At 39.0% G+C, this 26,988-nt stretch overlaps 1 protein-coding gene across 1 annotated transcript; it reads left to right on the forward strand.

Moving 5' to 3' along the window:
• On the forward strand, positions 1–26,201 carry LOC122729901 (mitochondrial poly(A) polymerase). Its single transcript, XM_043969032.1, has 9 exons — positions 1–232; positions 5,229–5,401; positions 6,423–6,656; positions 7,316–7,540; positions 11,273–11,484; positions 15,068–15,294; positions 20,471–20,563; positions 23,139–23,212; positions 24,572–26,201. Exons 1-9 carry the CDS (start codon positions 16–18, stop codon positions 24,923–24,925), a joined length of 1,809 nt encoding a protein of 602 aa, XP_043824967.1. The 5' UTR covers positions 1–15; the 3' UTR covers positions 24,926–26,201.
• Positions 26,202–26,988: the final 787 nt, after the last annotated feature.

The raw sequence follows: 26,988 nt of genomic DNA on the forward strand, positions 1-26,988 counted from the left end.
TTAGCGGGGGGGCGCATGCGCATCACGGCTGCTGACCCTTCCCCTTTGCCGCTTCCCCTTCCCTCCTCCTGGCAACGAGCAACGATGGCCGCCCGCGTGGGCTGGGTGACCCGGCTACCTATTTGCGTCCAGGGAAGGGCCCGGTTCCTTGACTCTCTCCACCGGCACCTCAGTTCTCCCAGAACTTCCATTCTCAAAACGGCAGAGCCGCCCGCGGGCAGCGCGGAGCCAGGTAGGGGGGCGCGGGCGGTTTTTTGCGGCCATCCCTGCATCTATGTGCTTTGGGGAGGAAAGGGCTAGGGGCGCTCGAGGGCGGGGGGGCGGGGCCTGGTGTGGCCCCGCCCCTCCCGGGGGCGAGGGGGGGGTAGGCTTCTGTTGCCCCTTGGGGTGGAGGGGACCAGGCCCCGCCTGGGCCTTCTCGGTCCCGGGCCGGGGGGTTCTTTGCCTAGCCTTGGGGCCGCCTCTCAACCTCTGTGGGCCAGCGCTGGAGGAGGGAACCCCCCACCCACTCTCCGGTCACCGCGAGAGGAATTTCCCGAGACCCTCGAGCCTAGAGCCGGGCTGGGGGGCTCTGGACACGTGGGTCCCAAACCCTGCCAGGACCTGCCCGCCCCGGACCGCCCCGCGGGCACCTGGGCTCCAGGTTGGGGCGTTGGTCGCGTGTCCCCTGGAGCCCCCTGCTTCCCACCTAGACCGGCCTGTGAAGCAGGAAGAGCCGAGGTCAGATGTGGCCCCGACACTTACTATGCCACCAGGGCAAGCCCCTGAACCGCCTGCCTCAGTTTCTTCTTCTGTAAAAGAGGATCCTAGCAGTACCTACCTGGAAGGGTTGTGAGGGCTACATGAGGTCATATTTGTAAAGCACCTGGCAAGGAGCAGGCTCTGTATAATCCTGGTTATTATTATTACTGACGATATGGTTGGTCTGATCCTTTCTTTTGGAGACCCATTTAATGCCCGTTTAGTTACAATTTTAAGTGGTAACAGTCAAGCATTCTTCAGTTGTCGTCGTAGAGTTTGGTGAATTAGTATAATTAGTATAATGGCAACATGTGTTGGTTTCTGTTCTGTTGCCTTTACTGATAATACCTGGATCTCAGTCAATAAATATTCATTAAACATCTACTGTATGACAAACAAACAGCCCTTGTTGCGAGTTTATGGAAAGCCAAAGCTTGAAAGAATTGGTATCGTTTTTTTTTTTTTTTTTTGTGGGGTTTCACCCGAGGGCATTCGTGTTGTGAGCTAGCATCTGGTCCCTTTTGTTAACAAATGATTGCCAAAAACTGCCTAACCATTAACTGCCATCTTGAAGGCTTTTAAAAAAATGTCATTTTTTAATTATGTGAAAGCAAGGACCAATTCGTCTAGAATATACTGGAATACTAAGCGAGAGTCACATTAGGAGAATCTCATGGTTTTGAAAAAGATCCAGAACAGTCTTGGCTAAATTATATGAAAAAAAATTTTCCCCTAGGTTCTCTTGAAAAGAACAAAGCAGGCCATCTTATGGTAAATAAATGTCCTCCAGGAGTGCATAGTGTGGGAAGACACCTCGTTGGGTCTGGAGTTTAGATGGTACCATGGTGATTTTAGACATTTTGAATTGACTGATGGGGTAGTTTGGTTTCCACATTGGTATCATTAAGATAATTTCATTGACCTAAATTAAATTACTGGGAGAATCGTCTTGGGGTAATAATTAGAAGATTAGCTTAGGAGTTAGGAAGACCTGGTTTCCAGTCCTGCCTCTGACACACATGAGCTGTGCAGCCATGGAGAGAGTGTTGAACTTGAAGTGCTGAATTTGGAGTCAAAGAACGTAGACCAAAATCCCAGCTCTTCCACTTAACTATCTGTATGGCCTTCCCCTCTGGGCTTACATTCCCTTTTCTGTAGAATAAGGAAGTTAGACTAGATGACTTTCCAGCTTTAAGTCCATGGTCCTCTCAGTGTCCCAAGCAACTCTAAGCCATACCAATAATAACAGCATTTTTGTTATTCTTTAAGGTTCACAAGGGGCTTTACAGATAGCATCTTGTTTTATCCTTACAACAACCCTAGGGTTTGCTTCATTTTATGGAAAAGGAAACTGAGACAAAAAGAGGTTAAGTCATTTGGCCCATGGTCATACAGCTAGTAAATGTCTGAGGCTGGATTTGAACTCAGATCTTCCTGATTGTGGATCTAGTGATCTTCTCATTTTGCCACCTAACCACCTCAAAATTATAGTTCCTTATCTGTATTAATGAAATTATAGATTACTCTCCCACCCCACCCTCACCCAGATAAATATGTAAACATTGCACAGTAACATTTATAGGAAATAAGTAATACAAACCTTTTTGTCTGAATTACTCAATTTTTTGAAAAGAGGCTAATTCATTTCATTAGCAGCTAGTATGAAACAGTCAACTTTTTAAGTTGACTACTTAAATTCTAACATGAGAAGATTGTGAACAGGTAATCACAACTTCATGAAACTTACATGAAAACTTGAGTTTATTACTAGAGAAATGAACATTTGGGGGGAACCCAGAGAGTTCACAATCCTTACAGAAGTTTGCATTTTTATAACAGTAGGGGTAAGAGAAAACACAAATCTCCACCTAAACAGGCAAGGCACAGAAGGGGCAAAGGTGCAGTAAAGGTGGGAAAAGACAAAAAGCAGCAAAAATGGCAAAAGCAGTAGTCTTTTCTGCTGGAAATGGCTAAACTATGAGGATAGGTTGGTTGGCTTACCTGCAAGGATCCCAGATGCACAAGCAATTTTTTTGTTTGTCTTGACTCCCAAGGACACACAGGGAATCCAGCTTAGGGTGCAAACAACACATGTCAGCTCAGGAAGGGCTCCATCCTTGACATATTGAGGGCCTCCCACATACTCTGGGTCCAGTGTTTTTTGAAAAAAATGGCAACTCAAAAAGACAAGTTCAAGGGACCCCTTAACATTCCTTCACATTATACATGTGGCCAATCTGAACTCTCTCATTATCAGGGGGTCATAGAAAGAAGTCTAATTTAAAAGTTTTAAAAGAAGAATGGAAAGGGTGGGGGAGAGGTTGGGAGTAGAGCTGGGAAGGGAAAGAAATGTTAAAATCATGTCACCATCTGAGTGCCCAAGTAAAAGTCTATACATATGAGAAGGGATAGTGGGAGTATTCAAAACTTGAACCTCTCTTATTTGAACTGGTTAAAGAATTTGAGTGCGCACACGCGTGCGTGCACACACACAAACAGAGAATTGGGTGATACATTTCACTCAGGGTGGGAAGGGAAGAAGGGAAAATTAAAGGAAGGCTAGGTTAAAGGGAGGGATTAGTCCTAAGCAAAACAAATCCTAAAGGTGAACAAAAGTATTTATACCTCTTTTTGAAGTGGCAAAGAATTGAAATCTGAAAACATGCCTATTGTTTCCAGGAATACATATATATATATATATATATATATATATATATAGTATATTTGTATTGTAAGAAGGAAAGATAGTTTCAGAGAAACCTGGAGAAACTTCCATGAACTGATGTAGAGTGAAGTTACAGGGATAATAGTATGATAGAGATTACAGCTTTGAAAGATTTAGGAACTCTGATCAGGAGAATGACCAACCATGGATTGATGATAAAACATGCTCCCTACCTCCTGATAAAGAGGTGAGAATCTCAGGTGCGAATGAAGTGTGTGTGTGTGTGTGTGTGTGTCTTTTAGACATGGTCAGTGTAGAAAATTGCCTGATTATACATGTTTGTAACAGGGCTTTTCTTTCTCTCATTTTCAATTGAGGGGTTGAGGAATAGGAGGGAGAAAGTAAATTTTTGCTGTATGAAAAAAATGAAAAAAATAAATTTATCAGGTTCAGTTTTGTACACTATGAGTTTGCAGTGTTTATTGGACATCTAATATGAAATATCCAATAGGCAGTTAGTGAAGCTCATCAAACATCAGGTATCCTTCCCAAATTTTTGTCATTTGTTTCCATTTCATTGCTATCACAAAAAGTGCTAGAAATGGTTTTTGTGCGCACGAATACTTTCCCTCTATTGTTGATCCCTTTTTGTCAAGGTAGTGGCATCATTGGATATATTAGTTACTTTAAAGAAGACTCACTTTGAGTCCTCATGTTTTTATCGCACTACAGAATGGGCATATTGGTTCTTTCTGTATTTTTTCTTTTTTTTTTTTGGTGGGGCAATGAGGGTTAAGTGACTTACCCAGGATCACACAGTAAGTGTCAACTGTCTGAGATGGGATTTGAACTCAGGTCCTCCTGAATCCAGGGCCAGTGCTTTATCCACTGCACCAGCTAACTGCCCCCTTTTTTTTACAATTTTTTTTTTTTTTGGTGAGGCAGTTGGGGTTAAGTAACTTGCCCAAGGTAACATTTTCCATGTTTTAATAGTATTTTATTTTTTCCAGTTATGTGTAGATAGTTTTCAACATTCATTTTTGTAAGTTTTTGAGTTCCAGTTCTTTTCTTAGGTAAACCTATAATGAAATACTTAGATCTTTAGCAAAAAAAAATTCTCATGACAAAGTTATTAACAAATAGAAAAAATGGGTAATTTATTACAGGGATTTTTTCTTTTACCTCATTTACTTTTCCCTTAAATTAAAAAAAATACGAACATATATAAATTTTTGCTCTGAGCATGTAATAACTTGCACAGCATCTTGGCTTCTGTGAGATACCCATACAACATAAGTATTTGTATTGAGAAGTTATATTTTCCTCTTTTTGTTCATGGTTCTTCAAATTTTGTAGACTTCACTTCATGGGCACTATAGATAAATTATAATAGGTTAAAACCAGGACTATGTAAAATGCTAAGGATATCTACATTATATGTGGTAGGAGACAAATATATACCTATTTAGTATTGTGATTCTAAGTTTAATTTACACTCATTTAATAGCTTTTTCTCTCCCAGTTGCCAAAATACTCCTTTTGTGGAAGGAAGGAGGGTCTAGGTCTGTGATTTCATTGATAGAAGGAGCTTCCTGTTTGTAAATGCCTTTCATTGGCAACGCTCCCATAACTTATAGTTTTAGACAAGTTATTGGGGTGTTGTGAGGCTAAGTGACTTGACCAAGTTACATAAGTATTATATATCCTGGACTTGAACCCAGGTCTTCATGATTCCAATGCTATCTATCCATTGTACTAAATAGCCTCTTAAAAACCCAAATGTTAATTTTGTGGGGGGGAAATGTTTTTGTCTTTTTTGTAGGCTTGCAAGAAAATACCGAAAAAAAGACTTTTTCTGAGGTGCAAAAAGAAAGGCGTGAGCAGGCACAAAGGTCCATTTTAATAAGCTGCCCCAAGAAAGTCCTAGAGAAAAAGCTTCTTAAGCATTTGTGTCAGCATGGAGAAATCACTAATCATTTCTTCTTCGAAAGCTTTGTAAGTTCTCAGAATGTTCCAAGTTTGAGAGAATACTTGAACAAGTGAGGAAACAAAATGAACTTCTTATGTGTAGTTTATGCTCTTAGATTTCTCAGGCAGCTTGGTCACTGTTTTGGACTTTGTTCAGCAAAAGGAGTACATTTCTTTCTTTTTGTTTTTTAAATGGTGTTTTATTTTTTTAAATTGCATGTAGACAATTTTTAATATAAGATTTTGAGTTTTGATTTTTTATTCCTCCTCTCTAAGACAGTAAGCAATTTGATATAGGTTATACATGTGCAATCATGAAACATCTTTACATATTTAATCATGTTGTGAAAGAAGAAACAGAAGGGGAAAAACTATGAAAAAAAATAAAATGAAATGAAAATAGTATGCCTCTGTCTGCATTCAGACTCCATAGTTCTTTCTCTGGATGTGGAGAGCATTTTCCATCATGAGTCTTTTGGAATTGTTTTGAATGATTGTATTGCTGAGCAGAGCTAAGTCAATCATAGTTGATTATCACACAATGTTGATGTTATTATAAACAGATTTCTAAAAGGAGTGCATGTCTGCCAAAAGATACAAATCTATAGTATTCTTTGTATTCTTTGATTACTCAGATTTATTTGTATTATTTCTTATAACAAATAGAAATTGTAAGTGCAGGATTCATCATTTATAGGTAACAGTAGCTATTTGCTTGATTCAGGGTCAGAGATGGATGAGATAACTTTATTTTTAGCCTGTCAATTTGATGCTTAAATATCCAGGTTTTTTTTGCAGTTTATTCAGAATTATATTTTCCTAATATATTTATCCTCTATCCCTATCTGTATATGAAAATGCAAAATATGAAGTTTGTGAGAAGAAAAAGATTTAAGGGGGGAAAATGTTTATGATTTAGTAATTACATTAAAATGTAATTTGATAATGTATGCAATTACATTAAAAACCAGAGAGAACGTGACTTTAAATCTATTGCCACATAATTCTTGTTCTTATATTTGTGGCTTTTTTTTTCTTTTTTAAATAGGGTCTTCATGCTGTAATAGAGTTTTCCAAAAAGGAAAGTATAGCTTCGCTACAGGATGCCACTTGTATCCCTCGTGGAGAAACAGAGTTTCCTATTCCTTTTAAATCTCGTTTCTTTCATTTAAACTTGAAGAATCCATCAAACCAAGATTCAGATGGGATGCTTGTGAAGTGTAGTAACCAGTCTAGCCCTTTAAATGATGATCTTATCCAGACACTTTGTAATGAAGAAAGTGTAAGTTAAATATTTTTACTTGTCTTTTGCAGGTATATCGGAGTAATAAGATGCACTATTTTAAAGGCAACTAAATAATGAATATCTTGGTAAATATACAATATTGTTTAGGAAATTGGAATTTGGGCTTGTGTAATTTGAAGCTTTGCCCATTTCTGCTGTACCTTAATTTTTATACTTGGCTTTTAATTAAAAAAAAACATTATTTTTAATCTTGTTTTTAAAAAAATTTAAACCCCAATCATTTTTATTTGTATCTTTTTTTAAAAAAAAGTGTTGTTTTCTTAAATTGTAATCTTAGTTCTTCTTGGTATCAATTTTTTATTTATTCCCCCAAAACAAGTGTTTAGTTCTTTGCCAGAGATTTTTTGGTTTGGGTTTGTTGGGGGCTTTTTTGGATGGTAGTTTCTCAGGAAAAGCTGTGATGATCATTTTGGCCTTCCTTTTTCCACTAGTTGTTTCAGAGAATATTAAGAGGTATTGTTTTACTTTTTAGCTTCAGAGATAAATAAAATAATTTAAGAATTTTTAAGTGAATCCTTAGAAAACAACCAGATCACTAGCATTAACAAGTTATAAACCCCCCCAAAAAGTCACTTAATTGACTTAATCCTTTTATCATTTCTTGAGTTTTGTGTGTCTCTGTTTTGGTCAGCTAGGTAGAAGGCCAAATAAACACTCTCATGAGGACGTTACAAATAACAGAGGAGAACATTAGGCTTCGATACCTTACCTGTTCTCTTATTGAAGATATTGCAGCTGCTTATTTTCCATCTTGCGCTGTAAAACCATTTGGCTCATCAGTAAATAGCTTTGGGAAACTGGGATGTGATTTGGATATGTTTTTGGACCTGGATGACATTGGGAGAAACACTGCTACAAAGGTAAGTATGAATCTGTCTTTCTGTGCCATTATACTTATTTTTAAAACTAAGAGATTAATCAACAAAGCGAAATGACTGAATATAAAATAACTAGCATTTCAAAAGGCCTTAAAAGTTTTCAGTGAGTTTTTAGGAGGAGAGAAATGGGGAGTTGGGAACTGGTTATGAAGTAGAAAGCATATCACAAGTAAAAGGAGTGTTCTCAGTCATTGGGGGACCTATCCAGAGCAGTTTATTTTGATGGAATTGCCAGCATAGGCATTAAGAACTTTCTAAACTTAAGGGCTTTTTGAATAATTCAGTAGAAAAAGGTGATAAGTACTGAAAGTAGGAACCTGGGAAATTTGGTTTTGGTTGAGGGAGGAGCTTTGAATTTTGTTCTCACATTTGAAAAATTAAGATTTTAGAGACAATTTTTGTGGAGTCCTTGTTAGCTAATTAAGAGCTACATTTTATATAGATTTAAGTTGTAGGAAAACTCTCCTTGTAACCTTTCTAAACAAAGTATACTACTTTGAGATTTTAAGTTTCAAGAATAGGAAAATGAAAAATAAAACATTACCATAACTTTGTCCTAGAATACAGAATGAGGAGCACCATGTAGAAGCTACGAAGAGCCAAAATTTAGGCCAATTGTACAATTAGAGGTATCCAAAAGTGGTATAATGAGATCTATCCAAAAGTGGAATGGGTTTCCTTCATAGTGAGAAACCCCTCATTGGAAGTCATCAGGAAGAGGATAGGACACTTGCTGGGGGTGTCCTTATAGGGGATTATCTTTTTCAGCTCTGTTTTGAAGTAGGTGACCACTGAAGTCCCATCTAAGTGCTGGCATTTTGTGGTTCTGTAAACACTGAAACTCTTTTTTTACTACTTAAAATACAGCATTTGTTCATTGTATGTATTGAGTTTTGCAGTAGTTTAAATTTAATTTCTATGAAGATTACAAATGAAATTTAAATGCTATTAATATGACTACCTTAGAGTTTTTGCTAGCACTGTAATCTTTATCTTTCTACCTACTTCCTCTTTGGGAAGGAATGTGGGTTGGTGGGTTTAAGGAACAGATTAGAAATTTATTGGTTCTAATTCTGCTTCTGTTTTACCTCATTCTAGTGAGCAAACTACTTTTCATGTTCCTTAGTTAAGTCCCAACTTCTTTTTTTTTGTTCGTTTGTTTTTGTTTTTGTTTTTTGTGAGGCGATTGGGGTTAAGTGACTTGCCCAGGGTCACACAGCTAGTAAGTATTAAGTGTCTGAGGTCGTATTTGAACTCAGGTCCTCCTGACTCCAGGGCCAGTGCTCTATCCACTGCGCCACCTAGCTTCCCCTAAGTCCCAACTTCTAAATAAGGTTATTAGTACTAGCTCTGTGTAAGAATTGTTATGGGATTATGAGGAATAGTTAATAAATCTTAAAAACTCCAATGTGAATTTGAAAACCACAGAACAGCATATTTCTGCAGAGTAAAAACTATTGCCTGTTCCTTTTCTGACCTCTTGGGAGAATTGTTCTAATATATAAAATAGAACTAAAAAATTTCAGAAGCACCTTATCTTTGCTCACAATAGAGGTGACTTTTATTTAATTTGGCGGGGGGGGGGGGGGGGGGGGGGGGAGTTGAGGTTAAGGGACTTGCCCAGGGTCACACAATAAGTGTCTGAGGCTAGATTTTAATTCAGGTCTTCCTGACTCCATGCCTATAACTCTATCCACTGTACCACCTAGCAGCCCAAATAGAGGTGACTTTTTTTTTTTTTAAAGGAACTCAAAAATTGGAGTAATTCTATAAAAACCCCAGTAAGGCCTATGGAATCCAGGCTCACTCCTAACCAAAAATTGAGTTCACCCTCTAACCCCACCATTCCTCACATCTGTTTTACACCCCATGTCTCCTTATGAGTAAAATATTTTCACTTGATTCTGACTTTCTTCTTCTCCTTTTGGCATCTGAAAAATCTGTTTATACTCAGTTCCCTGTTACTCATTTGTGAACACTCTTCAGCCCAGCTTCTGATCCTATCATTGAACTGAAATGGCTCCTTCCAGATTTCATGGTCTTTTCTCACTCTCATCCTTCTTAGCCTGTAAGTAATATGTGACCCAATTGAAAACCCTCTCCTCCTGGATAGTCTTCTCTGTGGGTTTTCATGACATTATTCTCTCCTGGTTCACCTTTCCTTGTTTGACTGTACCTTCTCAAACTCCTATTTTAGATCTTCATCCAGGTCATGCCCACTGACTGTGGGTATCCTCCCAAGGTTTTGTCCCAGCCTCTCTTCTCTTCCTCTTTGGCACATTGTATAATGTTCAAACTGTTAGAGTGATTTTATCATTTCCCACGGGTTCAGTCATTGATGTACGAATCTCAAATTCAGCATGTCCAAAAGACAGCCCATTATCTTTCCTCCTCAAACCCTATTCTCTTTCTGACTTTTCCTCTTGCTTTCAAGTACGCACCATCCTCTTAATCACCCAGGCTCCTGACCTCATTGTCAGCCTCAACTCTTTGCCCATGCTCACCCTACATGTCTGATCCATTGTCATATGTTGTCATTTCTTTGTTCACACCTCTTGTGTACATCTACTTCTTTCTACTCACAAAGCTACCTTCCTAGTATAGACCATTATTATTCCTCGACTACAGTATTGCAGTATCCTTTTAATTGGTCTCCTTTCTTAGGCCCTCTCCCTCTCATTAAGAAATTGATTTTACTAGATCACGTGCTTCTCTTCTCCCTACCCCAACACCAGTTCAGTAAACTCCAGTGCCTCCCTATTCCTTCCACCCCTCCTGAGATAACATCCCAGCTCCATCTGATCTGGGTGCCATCCTCCATCACTTGGTTTCCCTTCATTTGACAGGGAGTAAGTGCCACTTGTGTGTGGAAGATCATCTTTGACCTTGTTTGAGATGATTTTGTATTGTCCAGTTCCACATTTTCCTGCTCCTTACTTGCATCCACTTTTATCATGGTCCCTGTTTTCCTTATGTCCTTTCTAAGACTTTTTTTCTTTTTATTCCTCCTTTTTTCTTTTTTCCTTTTCCTCTCCTTTTCCTTTCCCCTCCCCTCCCCTCTCCTCTCCTCTCCTTTCCTTTCTTCTCCTTTTTCCTTCCTATTCCTCTTTCCTTTTCCTTCCCTCCCTCCCTCCTTCCCTCCTTCCTTCCTTCCAGGAAGGGAGCTGGAAAAGTAGTTGTCTCTTTTATATCTCAAAATAAGAAAAACTTAGGGAAACTACAAGAATACCTTGAAGTAGGGAATAGCTAAAATACAGAGATTTTCTAAAAGTAATAGCAACTTTTTTCCCTCCTTCAATAAAGAACTCTCAAGCAGATGAAAAACTGTAGAAATCAGTAGAGGAAATAACATATTATTGGGGGGTTTGAGTTAACACGTTGAGGGTGTTGTGGTAGGTTTGACTTTAAAAACCTTTGGAATATAAAAGGGCTTGTGGTGTAATGTTAATGCATGATATCTAAAGTATGTGATACTGTATGGAGAGTACATTAATTAAAAGATAAACTCTTATTAACTTTATGGCTATCTTATTAATTTGGGAAAATGTATTAAAATGTATTAAAATATTTTTATTATCAAAAATGTATTCTAATTGCATTAAGAATGTTGAATTTTAGACGTGAACTTTTTCATAAAACGACTTGAAATACCGCGGCAAAGGAGTTGTAAATGTCCTTTTAAGCAACTAATGTTTACATATATGTTTTTGTTAGACAGATGGTCCATTTTTAATGGAATATCAAGTGAAAAGTGTCCCTTCTGAAAGATGGGCAACTCAGAAGATTCTCTCAGTGATTGGAGAATGCCTGGAAAATTTCGGCCCTGCTTGTGTCAGTGTGCAGAGGATACTACATGCTCGCTGCCCGTTGGTGAGGTTCTCTCATCAGGCTTCTGGTTTTCAGTGTGATTTGACTGCTAATAATAGGTATGTCTTCCAGAACTGTTCGTTAAAGTTCAAACAGATATTTGGGGGTTTTGCAAAATGTATTCCATTTTTTAGTCTTGTAACAGTTATTTGATGCTCCTAAAGCTGTTGTGTTAGTTCTTTGTTAAAACATTAGATATTCACCTTTAGGTAGAGTAGAAAACCAAAAAAGCTGATGCTATTGGGGGAAATTTACTTGTTCTTACTAGGGAAGTTTAACAAAAGGGGATAGAAAGCACCTATTTATAATATTGACTATCAAACCTCAAGTGACAGCTCTTTTTTTCACCCCTGTTGCTTGTAAGTTCAGTCATTTGTAACAAGCAGATGTTGACTTTGTTTCTTTTTGATGGTTTGGGGTCAGATTATACAATTAGCAATTTAGAATTAGCTTCTGTTCTTGAGATATTGGGATGTACTTAACATGTTTCCATTTTGTTACCCCCAAACCCATGTTGTTTGTTACTCAAAAATCTATAAACTTAACCATTTGGGTTAAAGAAAGACGGTCATTTTCACTGTCAGAATTCTTTGCAACAGCCCTCAGTAAGTAAAATATTAAGTTCATTTTTTGCACCTTATTCTCATAGATATGTTTCAGTTTCACTTTCATTTCACTTTATCAGTGATTACCTAAGTGTAATTAAGATGACTGATAGCTTGAGAAAAATCCAGTCTGTCTAGCATAATTCCAGAGAATTATGGGACAGAAATGGAAGGGAGTTTGTGGTGGTTTTCGATGAAGATGGTTGGCAGATAAACTGAGATAAAATGTAATCTGTAAATTATCATGGATTTCACTTTCAGAAATAATAATGGTTGGAGTTTTAGATGTACTGCAAATGTATGTAGATTTCTTACCTGGTAACCTTTAAGTAAAATGAATATATTTCATAATCTTGGGGAATTTTCTGCCAAATCAAGATTTTTTTCCCCCATATCTTCATAGTATTTGATGTGTACAGCTTAAAATGTGACACAAACACACTTGGCCTTTACTTGTAAAATTACTCTCTCCCTTTTTGGTATAGACTTTTACAAAATTTGTGTTTCCAGAATGTTATGTTACTGCAAAAGCCTATCACTCCTAGTTTATAGAATTTGACCTTTGGCTAAATGTTATTTTGTTAAGTACAAAAAGCCATGATGGATTTGAGTCCATCGTTAAATTGTGTTCTCTTCTCAATCTTTCTTTAAAAAAAACACCAACTTTCTTTTTACCTCAGGTACACAAAGTGAATTTTATGGACATTGTGAAAATACTTATTATTCTGAAAGAGTTATGAGTGTTGGGGGGAGGGGTGGGGGTGGGGAGACAGCTAGGTGGTGCAGTGGATAAAGCACTGGCCTTGGATTCAGGAGGACCTGAGTTCAAATTTGGCCTTAGATACTTGATGGTGGGCAAGTCACTTAACCTTCATTGCCCCGCAATATTAATATTAATATTAATAAACAAAAAATAAACAAAAAAAGAGTTATGAGCCCTCCCTTGATTCTTTTGGTGCTTACAGCACATTGTAAAGGATCTTGAATGAATCTTTGAGTTTGTTTTACATTTTTTCTTTTAAAAAGCTCCAATTAATTATTATTAATATGAGAACTTAATGAAAATAGATATTCTAATTCCTTATTAATTTTACTTTATATCAAGCTAGTTTAGTAGAGTTTAGTTTTTCATGTAAATATTGAACTTAGAGAATTTTTACTTTTAGAAACCACATTGACAGTTGTGAAAACATTTAGTGCTATTTGGTGAGAAGGATGTTGCCCTGCTTTTCCACCCTTGTTTGTCTCTCTGTAGATAGTCAGTGCTTCTCAACCTTTTTTTTTTTTTTTTTAGTGAGGCAATTGGAATTAAGTGACTTGCCCAGGGTCACACAGCTAGTAAGTGTTAAGTGTCTGAGGCCGGATTTGAACTCAGGTACTCCTGACTCCAAGGTCAGTGCTCTATCCACTGCGCCACCTAGCTGCCCCTGAAGATCACTTTTTGACGTTAAAAAACTTTAAGAACTACTGAATAGTATTAGTGATATTACTGGCATCTGTTGATTAAAGAAATATATAATGACAGAAATTACTTTGAATGTGGTACTGTTTTGAAATGAATTATTTTGTTAATTCCATCAACAACTGCAAATGATTGGAAAACAGTACTACATAGATAGAGGAGCCACTCAATCTATAAAGGGGAGTAGTTGGGAACCACTGGATTAAATATATGACTTACCAAATTAGGCATACTTTCTAATAATTTTGAGTTGGAAATGAATGTTTTTCAAGTCATTGGAGGGAATATTCAAAATAATGAGTTATAACATTTTATTAAAATAGTTCAGTTAATTTGGTGTTTAATGTTGAAGGCAAAAAGTCCTTAATATTTCCAAACAGAGAATATTTATTGTTTCATATTACACAGTTAAAAAATAAAATAAAGATTGAGTAATCATTTCTCATCAAAGGTCATTTTTTTTTGTTTGAAGTAATTTTATGAGGTGTGGTATTTCAGTATAATTTGAAGTATTGTGCTAGATGTCTCTGAGACATCTTAAGTATACCATGTGCAACACTGAGCTTATCATCTACCTTTGCCCCTCAGAACTTCCCCTTTTCCAAACTATAGAAGGCCACCAACCTTGTGGGCTCCCCAGTTCTTGACTTTGACATCCTGGCCTCTCACTCTCCCTTACCCCCATATTTCAAATCTGGGTATTTCTACTTTCACAGCGTCTCTCATCCAACTCTCTCTACTCACCAAGCATCACTTTAATGATCACTCTGGCCTAAAATTTTGCAGTAGTCTACTAATTGGTCATCCCCTTATCTCAAGTCTCTCATAACTGCACCAAAGTAATTTTCCTTAAGCTCAGATCTGACCATGTCACTCCCCACCCCAATCAGCTCTGGTAGCTTCCTATTGAGTCTAGGATCAATATAAATTCCTCTGCTCAGATTTGAGATCCACCTACAACCTGTGCTCAATCTTATCTTAGCAACCTCATTGGACCTTACTCCCCATTTTACACTCTGTGATCCAGCCAACCTGACCTTCCTTCCTTTTCTCATACACAGTGCTCTTTCTCCTTTCTCTTTGCCTTTGTACTGGCCATCTCACATGCCGGAAATGTGTTTCCTGCTTATCTATACCTCATAGAGCCCCTCTCTTCCTTTAAGATGCAGTGTAAGCTAGTGCTTCTGCCTGACTCCTTTTCTCATTGCTCACACAGCTAGTGCCCTCCCTCCCAAACTGCCTTTTGTTTGACTAGTTTGTATTTATTGGCTTTATTTTTATGCAGTGTATATTAATGTGTGGACTTGTCTCCCATTTAAAAATATAAACTAATTGGAAGTAGGGATTCTTTCATTCTTAGTACTTGTCTCCCTAGGGCCTGGCACATAGATGCATAATAAATACTTGTTTAGTGATTGATTTAATTGTCTCATTGTAGATAACAGTTGTTAAACTATTTAGAGATGTTTAAACATTTTTCTTAGAATGGATTTTCAATTAAATAAGATATTTTAATAGAACTCTAGTAGTTTAATAGTTGAAACTTCTTTTAAACATGCTTTTGCTTTGATTTAGGATTGCCATGAAAAGCTCAGAACTGCTGTACATCTATGGCACCCTGGATTCCCGAGTAAGAGCTCTGGCGTTCAGTGTACGATACTGGGCACGTCATCATGGGCTGACAAGTAGTATTCCTGGTGCCTGGCTAACAAATTTCTCCCTTACAATCATGGTCATCTTTTTCCTTCAGAAAAGATCTCCTCCAGTCATCCCGTCTCTAGACTATCTAAAAACTCTAGCAGGTGAGAACAGAAGCTAATTTCTTTTTCTTCTCTCTTTAATGTTTTTTATTAACCAGATAGCCATTTGCCATTACTAAATACTTCATGAATGTGAACTTGAAGATGCATTTACTTTGTCCCTGTTAGTGGACAGGAGAACAAATGATAAGTGTCAGTAGGCCTTTGGAATTCCTTTTTGTAGTAGATCAGGATCAGAGAATAAAACAAGACACCTCTACTAGCCACTTAACTGGCTCCGAATCCTACAGTTCCTGAAGGAACTTGGACAAAAAGATTCTACCAGCCTAACCCCTGATTGGATTAGACCTTAAAGGTGGACTAGAGGCTGGGATCCCCTGGGACTTCTTCAGGCTGAACCTGTGGCTTTATTGGCCTTGGGAACCTCTCGGGCCTTTGGAATTGTCAATGGGTCTTCCATGAATGTCCTAGCCTAGCCATTTTATTGTTATTGCCATTACAGTCTTTATAAAACACTCTGATACCTGCTCAACTCTCACAACAGCAAGAAGACAATTAGACCCCCCTCAAGCTGAGATCTGTGAAGTCAGGTTTCATATCACTGTCATGCTTCCATCCTCAGATGCTACATTTTATGTTCACAATTGTTTCACTTGTGAAGCCATTTTTAATATGAAATGGATTAGCAAGAGTGATTTAAGAAAAAGACTCCTTAAATAGGGTCATATAATTTTAGGGCATGGAGGGGCCTTTAAAGATTTTCTTATTCAGCAATTTTATTTTATAGATAAAGAAACTTCTCCTTTTAATGTTCCCTATTTTTCTTGCAATCCCTTCAGCCTTCCAGTCACTCAGTCTTATAACCCTGGTGCTTTACTTACTTGATTCCTCATTCTTCCTCTACCCACATATCCAGTCAGTTGCCAATTCATGTCATTTTTGCCTTCATAATACTGTTTAATTGGTCTCTCTCCCCTCTTCAAGTAATCTGACACACATCCGCCAAAATGATATAACTTATGTGCAGATCTGACCATGTCTCCTTTTCAATAAACTCCACTGACTCCCTGTTGCTTCAAGGATGTAATAGAAACTTGAGTTTTTAAAGCCCTGACCCCAGCTTACTTTCACAACCTTATGATGTCTTATTCCCCCTCCCATACTCCATTGTATAGTCCATCCGACCTTTTGGCTATTTCTTAGACATAATACTCCATCTCCTGTCTTTGAAGCCTTTGTAGTGACTGTCCCCTGACATGCCTTCAGATATCACTTCTCCCTCTTAGAATCCCATTTTGCCTTCAAAACTGCTCAAGCTCAAATGATGCCTTCTACCTGAAGCCTTTCCGAGGAAAGGCTCGGTGGCACAATGGGAGTGGGTGGAGAATTGGCCCTTAACTGTTCACTTAACTCTTCTTGATTGCCTAAAAGAACAGCAAAAAAAAAGCCCCGACATTATTCAGTTTTTGTCTCTGTTCTCAGTGCCTGGCATATAGTAGATTAAATGCTTAATAATGCATGTTGACTGGTTTTGTTTACATTTATCGATATAAAACTGTTGAAGTCATAGGCTTGGATGAACTATATTCTAGGGGACTGAAAAAAGACTGGCGATTTGGAATTATGCAAATAAAGTAATTAAAATATTCATGCCCTTTGACCCAGAAATTCTACTGCTAGGCATATACCTCAAAGAGGTCAAGGACACAGAAGTACCTTTTGTGGTAGAAGCCACTGGAAGCAAAGTAGACGCCTATTAATGGACTTAACAGCTAAACAAATTGTGTTATGTGAATAGAGTGGAACGGTACTGCTCTAAACAGTGAATGTAGTGAATGCAGAGAAGCACTAAGAGGCTTATACGAACTGAAGATGTGATGAACACAGTGAAATTATAACGAGCAAAGAAAATCGTGAGATGATGCCTCCCCAGCCCTTTCAGGACAAGGGGCTCTTGGGGTGTGGAATAATGCATGTAACATCAGACTTTTTCAGTGTGTTGGTTAGTCCTGCTGGGCTTTTTTTTCTCCCCTTTTTTAAAGTTTGTATAAGAGTTGCCTTTCTGGGAGGCAAGGAGGAGGGAAGATAGAGAAATGGAAGTGCTATAAAAACAAAAGATATCTGTAAATATTTGTTATAAAAACAAAGATATTGGGAAACAAGAGAGGTGCTGTTAGACTAGACTAGACTAGACAAATTCATGTTTTTCAAAAATGGAAAGAGAATACAATCTGTAGACTGATATGCTGAAAGTGAGTTTGTCTTCACTTCCTGGCAAAATTCTAAAATATTATAAAAAATATTGTTTGTGCTCACTTAAGGAAACAGCAGTCACTCAAAACCAGTATGGTTTCATCAAAACCAAATTATGCCAGACCATCTTAATTTCTTTTTTTGGAGATATAGACCAGTCAGTCAAGAGAAATACTGTACACATGATGCACACAAGAGTTCAGTGTGATGTGATTTCCCCATGGCACATACTAGTGTTTTATGAGCAAAAATAAACGTTTCAGAACCACTGCATTTTACTCTGCCTTTGTCAGTTTACATCCCGCTTACTGTGGTCCGTCCAGATATTTTACAAAGTATCTTATCGTTGTCCACGTGGAGAAATATGTTCTAGAGCCAAGCTTCTTCTTAAACTGTGGCTTGCGACCCAATATGGGGTTGTGAAAAATTTGGCAACGGTAAAAGGTTATATATACCTGTTATATATACTTCTATACCCAAAATTGTGTAAACATTTCTTGGGGGAAAAGGGGGTCACAAGTGGAAAAAGTTTAAGAAGCCTTGTGCCAGATGATAATATGTTTAGGAGGATTCGTAACTGGTTGAATTTGTGGACCTCAAGAGGAATGTTCTTACTGGTTCTTTATCACCTTAAAGGTTTCTATTGTAGTTTTGAAGGGACTTGTCTTTGGCCTTGTGCTGCTCAGCATTTTTATCAGTGACTTAGATAAAGCCTTAGAAGGTTTACCTGTCAGATTTTCCCTTGACATGAAGCTGGGTCATCTGTAGTTTTGATTTGGAGAAGAGAAGACATAGCTCGGAAAATGGGATGTTTATTTTGGAGGATATGGAGGGCTTTTGTGTGGAAGAAAGGAACAGAGGGTGGTACTAGGAAGGGTGGGTAGAAGTTCAAAAGAAGCAGATTTTAGGCTTGGTGTAAGGGGAAAAATAGCAGAGGTGTCCCAAAGGAGGATGGGGTACAGTGGGAGAAGTTAGCTGACCACTTGAGGGGGTGTTGCAAAAGGGATTCTTTTCCAGTACAGGTTGAACTGGATGGCTTCTGAAATCTATTCAAAGAGTCTTTGTCTCTGGGAAGGATAGCTAACATATTGGAAGACAGATTCAGGATCCAGAAAGACTCTGTCAAGGCTGAACAGAACTAAATGAAATTAAATTCAATTGAATAGGACAGTTGGAAAGGTCTAGAATTAGGCTTTGGTGCAAGCTGCTTATGCAAGTGCAAAAAAAAAATTTCAACAAGTATAGAATGGGGGAGTTGTAGCTTGACAATATTTACTGTGAAAAGAGTCTGGAGCTTTTAATTACAAGCTTAATTTGAGTCAATAGGATCACATGACATCAGAAAAACTTGATGCCATCTTAGGCTATATTTGAGAGTAATAGTGTTCAGAAATGTAGGTAGTTTCATTTCCATCATCATTGTTTCTCTAAAGATGTGCCGTGGAATTTGGGATATTAATATTGTTTCAGATAAAAGAAAATGTATAAATGATTTTGATTAATATAAATTCTTTCCTGGCATATGTCCTTTGGCAAGTATGGTATTCACAAAAGAATCAAAACTTGTCTATTATATGTATTAATTAACTAGAGAACATATCAGCCTTGGAAAAGAAAATAACTCAGCTGTTCTTACGGAATGGAAATTGCAGCGGGGGGGGGGGGGGGCCCATTTAAAGGATTGTACCATGCAAGGGGGAATAGATTTGTTTTGCTTGGCCTCTGAGAACATCCCCAGGGGTATATTGTACGGTAAAACTTCCTCACAGTTAGAGCTTTCTAGAAATGGAATGGACTGTGAGTCTGGATTTCTACTTGTGGGGGTGTTTTAAAAGAAGATTGGTCAGTTAGGCTTCATGCAAGAAGACCTCTGAGGTCTCTTCCACTTAGAGGCTGTGATTCTGTGGTCTTTAGAGAGATGATAGGGGTCACTGGCCACCAAATGGTCAATTTAATCATTTGATTTTATGGCAATCTGTGTTATGTCTATTCGTTGCTCAGCAGCTATTCTCATTCTTTTCCACGTTATTTTAAAGTGAGTGAGGCTGGTGGAGGGGGACAGTGCTAGACACGAAATCGGGAGAGACCTGACAGCCTCATCTCCTTGGTGGCCGTGTGACCAGGGCTTTCACTTCACTTCTCTGCACCTCGGTTTCCTTATCTGTAAAATGGAGACAGCAGATCCAACTGCCAGTCATGCATGGAAAGCCCTTTTCAGAATAAGCATCCATTGGTTATTAATAATAGGGATAATAATGCATGAGAAGGCCTTGATGAAGTACACACTTTGTATAGAGCGCTGTGCCAAACCACAGGGATGCAAGTAGAAAACACGTCAGGCATCGCTAGCAAGGAGCTTCTGCACCAGGAAGGGAGACGTCCTACAGAGGAGGCTCAGCTACAGAGAAGCGGCACGAGTCTTCCTCAGTGTCATTCCCACGGATGAAGGAAGCGACGTCTCTTTCTGCTGCTGAGCCATTTGAAAGTGCTCAGGACCTTGGCGATGAGAACTGTCTGGTCTGGGGCTTGCCCAGATAGTTGGTGGTTGGTGTTTGGTGGATGGAAGGGCCCTTCTCTTCTACGGTTGTTCCTCTCAGTCATGGTAACGGCCTAAACTAGGCTAGAAATGTCCTCTTCACAATAAATACAAAACCTCATTCTCATTGTTCAAGTCATTAATAACAAAAGGCATTCACTTCTTATGCTTATGCTTATTTTGATTGATAAAATCATATCTTTTTCCAAGGAAGGAAACTGTTTTATTTTATTTATTTATTTTTTTAGTGAGGCAATTGGGGTTAAGTGACTTGCCCAGGGTCACACAGCTAGTGTTAAGTGTCTGAGGCAAGATTTGTCCTCCTGAATCCAGGGCCGGTGCTCTATCTACTGTGCCACCTAGCTGCTCCCAAGGAAACTATTTTAAAATAATTTTCATTAATTGTTTCACTTTTGCATTTTTTTTTAGATGCAAGAGACAAATGTGTAATAGAAGGCAATGACTGTACATTTGTTAGCAACTTGGACAGAATTAAACCGTCAGAAAACACAGAAACATTAGGTAAGCAGCATGCTCAATATTTTCAAAATAATAATTAAAAGGTTTTTGTTGCTTTATTCACTGAATATTTATTGAGCACCTTTGAACTAAATGGTCAACAACAATAGCAAGCAGTCAGTCATTAATTATTTATTTAGTACCTACTGTGCACCAGGCACTGTGTTAAGTGCTGGGGATCCCCAAAGAGGTCAAAGACAGTTCCTGCTCTCAAGAAGCTCACAATCTACTAGGGGAGATGGTACGCAATACTAGAGTCAGGAAGGGTTGGGAAAGACTTCCTACAGAAGATCAGATTTTAATTGAGACTAGAAGGTAGCCAGTCAGTGAAGATGAGGAGGGAAACACTCCAGGAATGGGGGGTAGCCAAAGAAAATGGCCAGTTCTGAGAGGTGGAGTATCTTGTTCAAAGACGAAGGTCACTGGATTGAAGAGGACACGGCAGCAATAAGGGGAAAGAAGATGGAGAGGGAGCCACTGGGGCTTTTTGAGGGGAGGGGCTGGCATGGTGGGAAAGTCACTGATGGCTGAATGGAGCAAGGGGAGACCTGAGGTGAAAACCAACAGATTTTGGCAAGAGATTAGATGTTGGGGGGCGGTGAGAGAGAGTGAGAAGTTGAAGATGACTCTTGGGTCAGGAGCCTGGGTGGGAGACTGGAAGGATAGTGGTGCTTCAACAAGAATAGGAAAGTTTGATGTGGGAAGTGTTCAGGGGGAAGTTGGACATGTCGAGTTTTAAGATTTCTGAGAGGTGATTGGAGATGCAAGATTGGAGGTCAGAAGAGAGGTCAGGGCAGAATTGGTAGATTGGAGAATCTATCTACCTTTAAGCATAGGGATGATAATTAAATTCATTGGAGCTAATGAGGTCACCAAGTAAAGTAGTACAGAGGGAGAAGAGAAGAGAGCCCAGGATAGAACCCGTTAGGACCCCTCCAGTTAGTGGGTGTGACCTGAATGAGGATCCAGCAAAGGAAATTGAGAAGGAGCAGTTAGGAGAGGTTGGAGGAGATACATAAAAGATACATAGAGAGAAGAGGATATCGAAGAAAAGAGAGTGATCGGTAGTGTCAGAGGCTATGGAGAGGTCAAGGGGGATGAGGATTGATAAAAAGCCATTGATTTGGTGGTTAGGAGATCATTGTAACTTTGGATAGAGCAGTTTATCGAAAATCAGATTGTAGGGGGTTAAGAAGAGAGTGAGAGGAGAGGAAAGTGCTCGTTGCAGATGACCTCACATTGTTAAGCCACAAAGGGTGAAGAGATATAAGATGATAGTGGAAGTGGAAGGATCTGAGGAGTTGGGGGGACATGGGCATTTTTGTAGGCAACAGGGAAGATTCCAGTAAGTAAGTGGTAGGCTAGAGATAACAGAGGGGACAGTCTTTTGGAGGAGATGAAAACAAACATGAGCTATCAAAGGATAAATAAGAAATGACCCATAGGAAGCTTGCAGCATAGGGGGCAGGTAAGGTGTACGTATAGAAAGACTAGTGATCAGACTAGAATACTCAGGGCAGAATGTTAAAGTTCACTAAGGGCTTTGGCAGTTCAGAGAAAGGCTTCTTGGAGGAGTTGGTATTTACACTGAACTTTGAAAGACGGAGGAGCTGGATAGGTGGAGTTTGGGGGGCCATGGGGCTATTCCGGTTGAGGGAAATAGTGTGAATGAAGGGGAGAAAGTATTCCAGGGACCCTTAAGTCATTGGATATGGAATGAGGGCAATGTTAAGTAGAAAATAACCTGGAGAGGTTGGTCAGGGCAAAATCGTGAAGGGCTTTGAATGACAGGTGAGGAGTTTGACTTGTATGTGGCTGACACTGGGGAGCCAGTATAGAATTTTGAGTGTTGGGATGGAATAGAATCATAGATTGAAAGCAGGAACGGGTCTTAGAAGCCATCTGACATGCGAGGAGGCTGAGGTCCAGAAAGATGGAGTGACTTGTCATGGCTTGCCCATTTAGAAAGTGGCAGAGGCCCAGCTCTAACCCCGGCCCCTGCTGCCTCTCTCCGAGAGGACTGGGTGTGACTGCTGTGTGGGAGACAGACGGACAGACTGGAAGGAAGGGACCAAGGAGGTCCAGGCTTAAGGGTTTGCCATCATCAGAGGGATGGCACTGGCCATCAGCAGCGAAGGAGCTTAGGGGATAGCATCCTAGAGAATCTCCAGGGGTAGACTTGACAGGGCTTGACAAATGACTGAATGGAAAGGGAGGCAGAGCTCTGAAAGGTGGATGAGTACAGATGTATCATGGAGGCAAAGGCAGGAAAGAGTCTGAGGAAGGAGACGGCCAGCAGGGAGAGGTCAAAGAGAAAAGACCGTGGCCAGTGGCGATGCTGGCAGGTTGGAGAAATCAGTAATAGGGAGGTGGAGGCACCCACTGACATGCTCCTGCCAGAAGGGGAAGGGAAAGAGAGTTGGGGGAGGAGTCCCCGACTCTATAGGCAGGGCAGCAGGTGCACGGGGGAAGGGTTAAGAGTGATGCTTCACAGAAGGGCCCATGGGCTGGGTTATTTAGTTACTTCTTTATGTGAGGCAGTTTTTCCAATTTACTTCTATTTTACTTTTTCTTCTAGATGTCCTACTGTGTCAGTTTTTTGAATATTTTGGAAATTTTGCTTTTAATAAGAATTCTATAAATATCCGAAAGGTAAGTATATATGCATTGATCCTCTCTTATTGATAACCTTATCTGTCACATCTTCAGTTGTTGAAACATTACGTGTTTTAATATACAAAATAGATGTGTCCCTGAAAAGTTGGTTGAGAAACCCATGGGTTTTTTAAAAACATAATATTTTTGTTCTCTTTCTATAGCAGTATTTTGCTATTACCTACATTGTTGAAATCGCATTGTTGTTCTTAGAGAAGAAAATTGTTTCAGTGAATTCCCCTTGCATTGTTTATAGTGACGCTTCATTGGAGAAGCAACTTGTAGCATATAAGTAACTATAGGGAAAGAAGGAAAAGTCTTAGAAAGCAGATTAGGGCTGGCTGTGGCTGTGGCTTATTTAGGAAGCTAAATTGCCCTGGAGTGAGTATCAGGATGATTCTCCTTCACTGTCTCTACTTAAGACCAATATAAGAGAACACTGATTCCCTATACAAACACTCAATCTCTCTCTGGTTCCTCTCTGTTCTTCTCTACTTTCCCCTGTCTTTTCTTTTTGTTTTGGTTTTTGGTTTTTGGTTTTTTGGTGAGGCAATTGGGGTTAAGTGACTTGCCCAGGGTCACACAGCTAGTAAGTGTCAAGGGTCTGAGGCCGGATTTGAACTCAGGTCCTCCTGAACCCAGGGCCGGTGATCCACTGCGCCACCTAGCTGCCCCTCCCCTGTCTTTTCTAACCCATTTTTTACTTAAAGGAACTTTGTCAGAAACCAACTGGCATAAAAACATTCATGCAGGTGTGTTATCAGACACCCACATTTAAACACTCGGGCTTCTCATTCTCTGTTCCCTTGAGGACACAGACGGTCATGGCAGCCCAGGCCCCGGCCATGGGACCAAAGAAAATAACCAACCCTATTGTCAAAATCATGTGTAAGCAAGGTGACACTATCAAAGTACTAGCTATCATTATTTTATTCATGCATTTTTGAATGTGCCCACTGGGGTTCAGATTAATAGGTATGGTTCTATTAAGTATCCTTCATAGATATATTTTTTGCCTATTTACAAGAATGTTCTCTCCTGTATCCACCCTTCCTTCTTTTTCCTTCTCAATTGTAGAATGCCAATTAGATTGTTACAATTTTTGTAAATTCCTTACTCATTGATTGATTCCTGGAACTACCCTCCAGAGGCTATTCTGCAAAGAAACACAGAAAGAGAATATCCAGGTTAATGTATCTCATAATTTTCTCTGTGCAATAAATTCTACATTCAATACAACCACCATTGGAAGTAATCTGACATCAATATTAATGTATTTATTAAGTTAAGCAAAGCCTTCTTGTTTTGAAGCACTCCATAAATGTATGTATTTTTTTCTTTTAAAAAAATTAATAGGGAAAGGAACAAAACAAGCCCGAATCTTCTCCTATATACATTCAGAATCCCTTTGAACCCAGCCTTAATGTCAGCAGAAATGTTAATGAAAGTCAGCTGGAAAGATTTGTACATCTGGCCAGAGAAAGTGCTTGGATTTTACAAGAGGACAAAGGTCAATCTTCAAAATCAAGTAATCCTTGGGGGCTGGCAACCCTGCTGCAACCATCTGTATTGAATAAATCCCAAGTCAAGAAGGTAGTGAGACGACCTGCAAGTGTTGCAATCAGAAAGTTGTTAGAGTCCATAAAGTCTGATTCCACAAAACATCCCAAAGCTACCATGGAGAAGAGAACAATTAGTACCCAGTCGTGAGGTCTATTTACCTTCTTTTAAGAATTGATTACGTCCAATAAAAGTGTCCTTGAAGTACAGTGGAAAAACTGACCTCAGCCTTCCACAAGTTTCAGCTTTGGTTTATTCTTTTCATCTGACCCAGCTCAATGTACCTGACTTGGAGCATCCAGACCTAGCTTTATCTGTCAGCCTTGTGAGGGTGAAGCCAGATTCTGATTATAAAATGAAACAGTGACAAAAGAGAAAAGAGGTTGGGGAATAAGAAACTGAATGGACAAGAGAGGGGCGGTGCTACCTTCTTTTAATAAAATCATAACATTGACTACAATGCCACCAGTCTGACTGATTGGAAATTATTTTAAATTTAAGACTCCTAACCATGTTCATGACTGTTTTTACTACACTTATACATGGCACCTTAAATGCAATAAAGTATTTAGAATTTGTTAGAATTGTTAAAACTTAATAAAGAATTGTTCACTTTGAGAAAATGATTAATTACTTAAAATGAAACAAAACAAGTGGGTACTACTTTCTGCGCTAAAGATCCACATTAAGGAATGAACAAACGGCTGGGGAATAAAGAGGATAATAAATTATTCAGCCACTAATTTATAAGTATTCTCAACCCAGATGCAGTTGTTCTGGGTGAGTTGTTGCTAATCTTTTTCAAATTATGATACTATATTACTTGCTCTCCCTTTTCAGATTCAAAAAATAAAACTCACCACTGTAATGTATTTTTTCCTGTCTGCTTTTGAGAAGCCTTTTGTAGAAAGTCTTAAGTGTTTTAAAATGCACTTTCTAGTACATGTCCTGTAGAATCACATTCACTCTTCTTTAATCTCTCTCTCCTGCATATAGCAATTCCTGAAATCCAAGGTCTGTCAGCATTCTGAGTGTATTGAAAACATTCTTCCATTTAAATTGTGAACAAGAGACTGCTCTACAAGGGAGAGAGCAAATGCACCCTCACAGAATTGCTATGAAGGAAGAAAACAATCTCACCCCAATAGAGGCCCACAACAGAGCCATTAAGCTTCCTAGTTATCTGTGTAGTTTGAGGACATTCTACTGGGCTGATCATTGTGACTGGAAATAATAGGTTTTTTTGAAAGATGTATTTGAGTGTATGTTGCTTTGACCAACAAATGCTTGTGTTTGACATGTCCTTATATCATTGATGTCAACTCCTTGTAGTTCATTTTGTAGCTAATAGGATAACTAACTACTTCTTTTTAATCTGGCTTTTCTATTGAGCAATGTTTGGGATTTCTCATGTTAAAAGGGGGGGTCCTTTAAATCAGCATTTCTGTGAACCAGATATCAGTATGCATTCTTTATCTCCTATTCCAGCTTGTAGTAGCTATAATTGGAAAGATTCAGGAAGACTTTTTCCCCCTCTGTTTTTCTTAATTAACAGATTATTTAATAGCCTCATTCTATAACTTTTGTCTATTTTGATTGTCATGAAGTAACATAAAACTCAGGAGGTGTGGGATGGTATATAGAGGGTCAGGGTTGACCTTAGGAGAAAATGCCCAGAACTGATCAGTCTTATGGAAGCCAATGTCAGTGTATTAAAGAGTATATGGTGGGGGAGTAAGCTGATGAAAGACTGGAAAGGTATGGGTGGAGGTAGGTTATGAAGAGCTTTGAATGCTACATGGAAGATGTTGTATTTGGTCCTGGAGGCATGTAGCAGACCTGTGCTTTAGGAAAATCACTTTGGTGGTTGGAGGATGGATTGTAGTGGGGAGAGACTTGAGGCAGGCAGACCCACCAGTAAGCTTTTTAGTCATGGCAGTGTCAGAAGAGAAAAGGGAGCAAATTCAAGTGATGTTGCAAAGGTAAAATCCTAGACAACAGATTGAATATTAAAGGTGAGATAGAAATTGAAGAAGACTCCTTGCTTGTGAACCTGAGGGACAAGGAGGATGGTGTTCCCTTCTACGGTAATAAGGTAGGTGGAGGAAAATAATGAGTTTGGTTTTGGACATACTGAGTTTAAGATACCTACTGGACATCTGGTTCAAGATGCCTGAAAAGCAGTTGGAGCTAAGAGATTGGAGGTCAGCAGG

The sequence above is a fragment of the Dromiciops gliroides genome, chromosome 5, assembly GCF_019393635.1.
Source record: "Dromiciops gliroides isolate mDroGli1 chromosome 5, mDroGli1.pri, whole genome shotgun sequence".
NCBI classification, from domain to species: domain Eukaryota; kingdom Metazoa; phylum Chordata; class Mammalia; order Microbiotheria; family Microbiotheriidae; genus Dromiciops; species Dromiciops gliroides.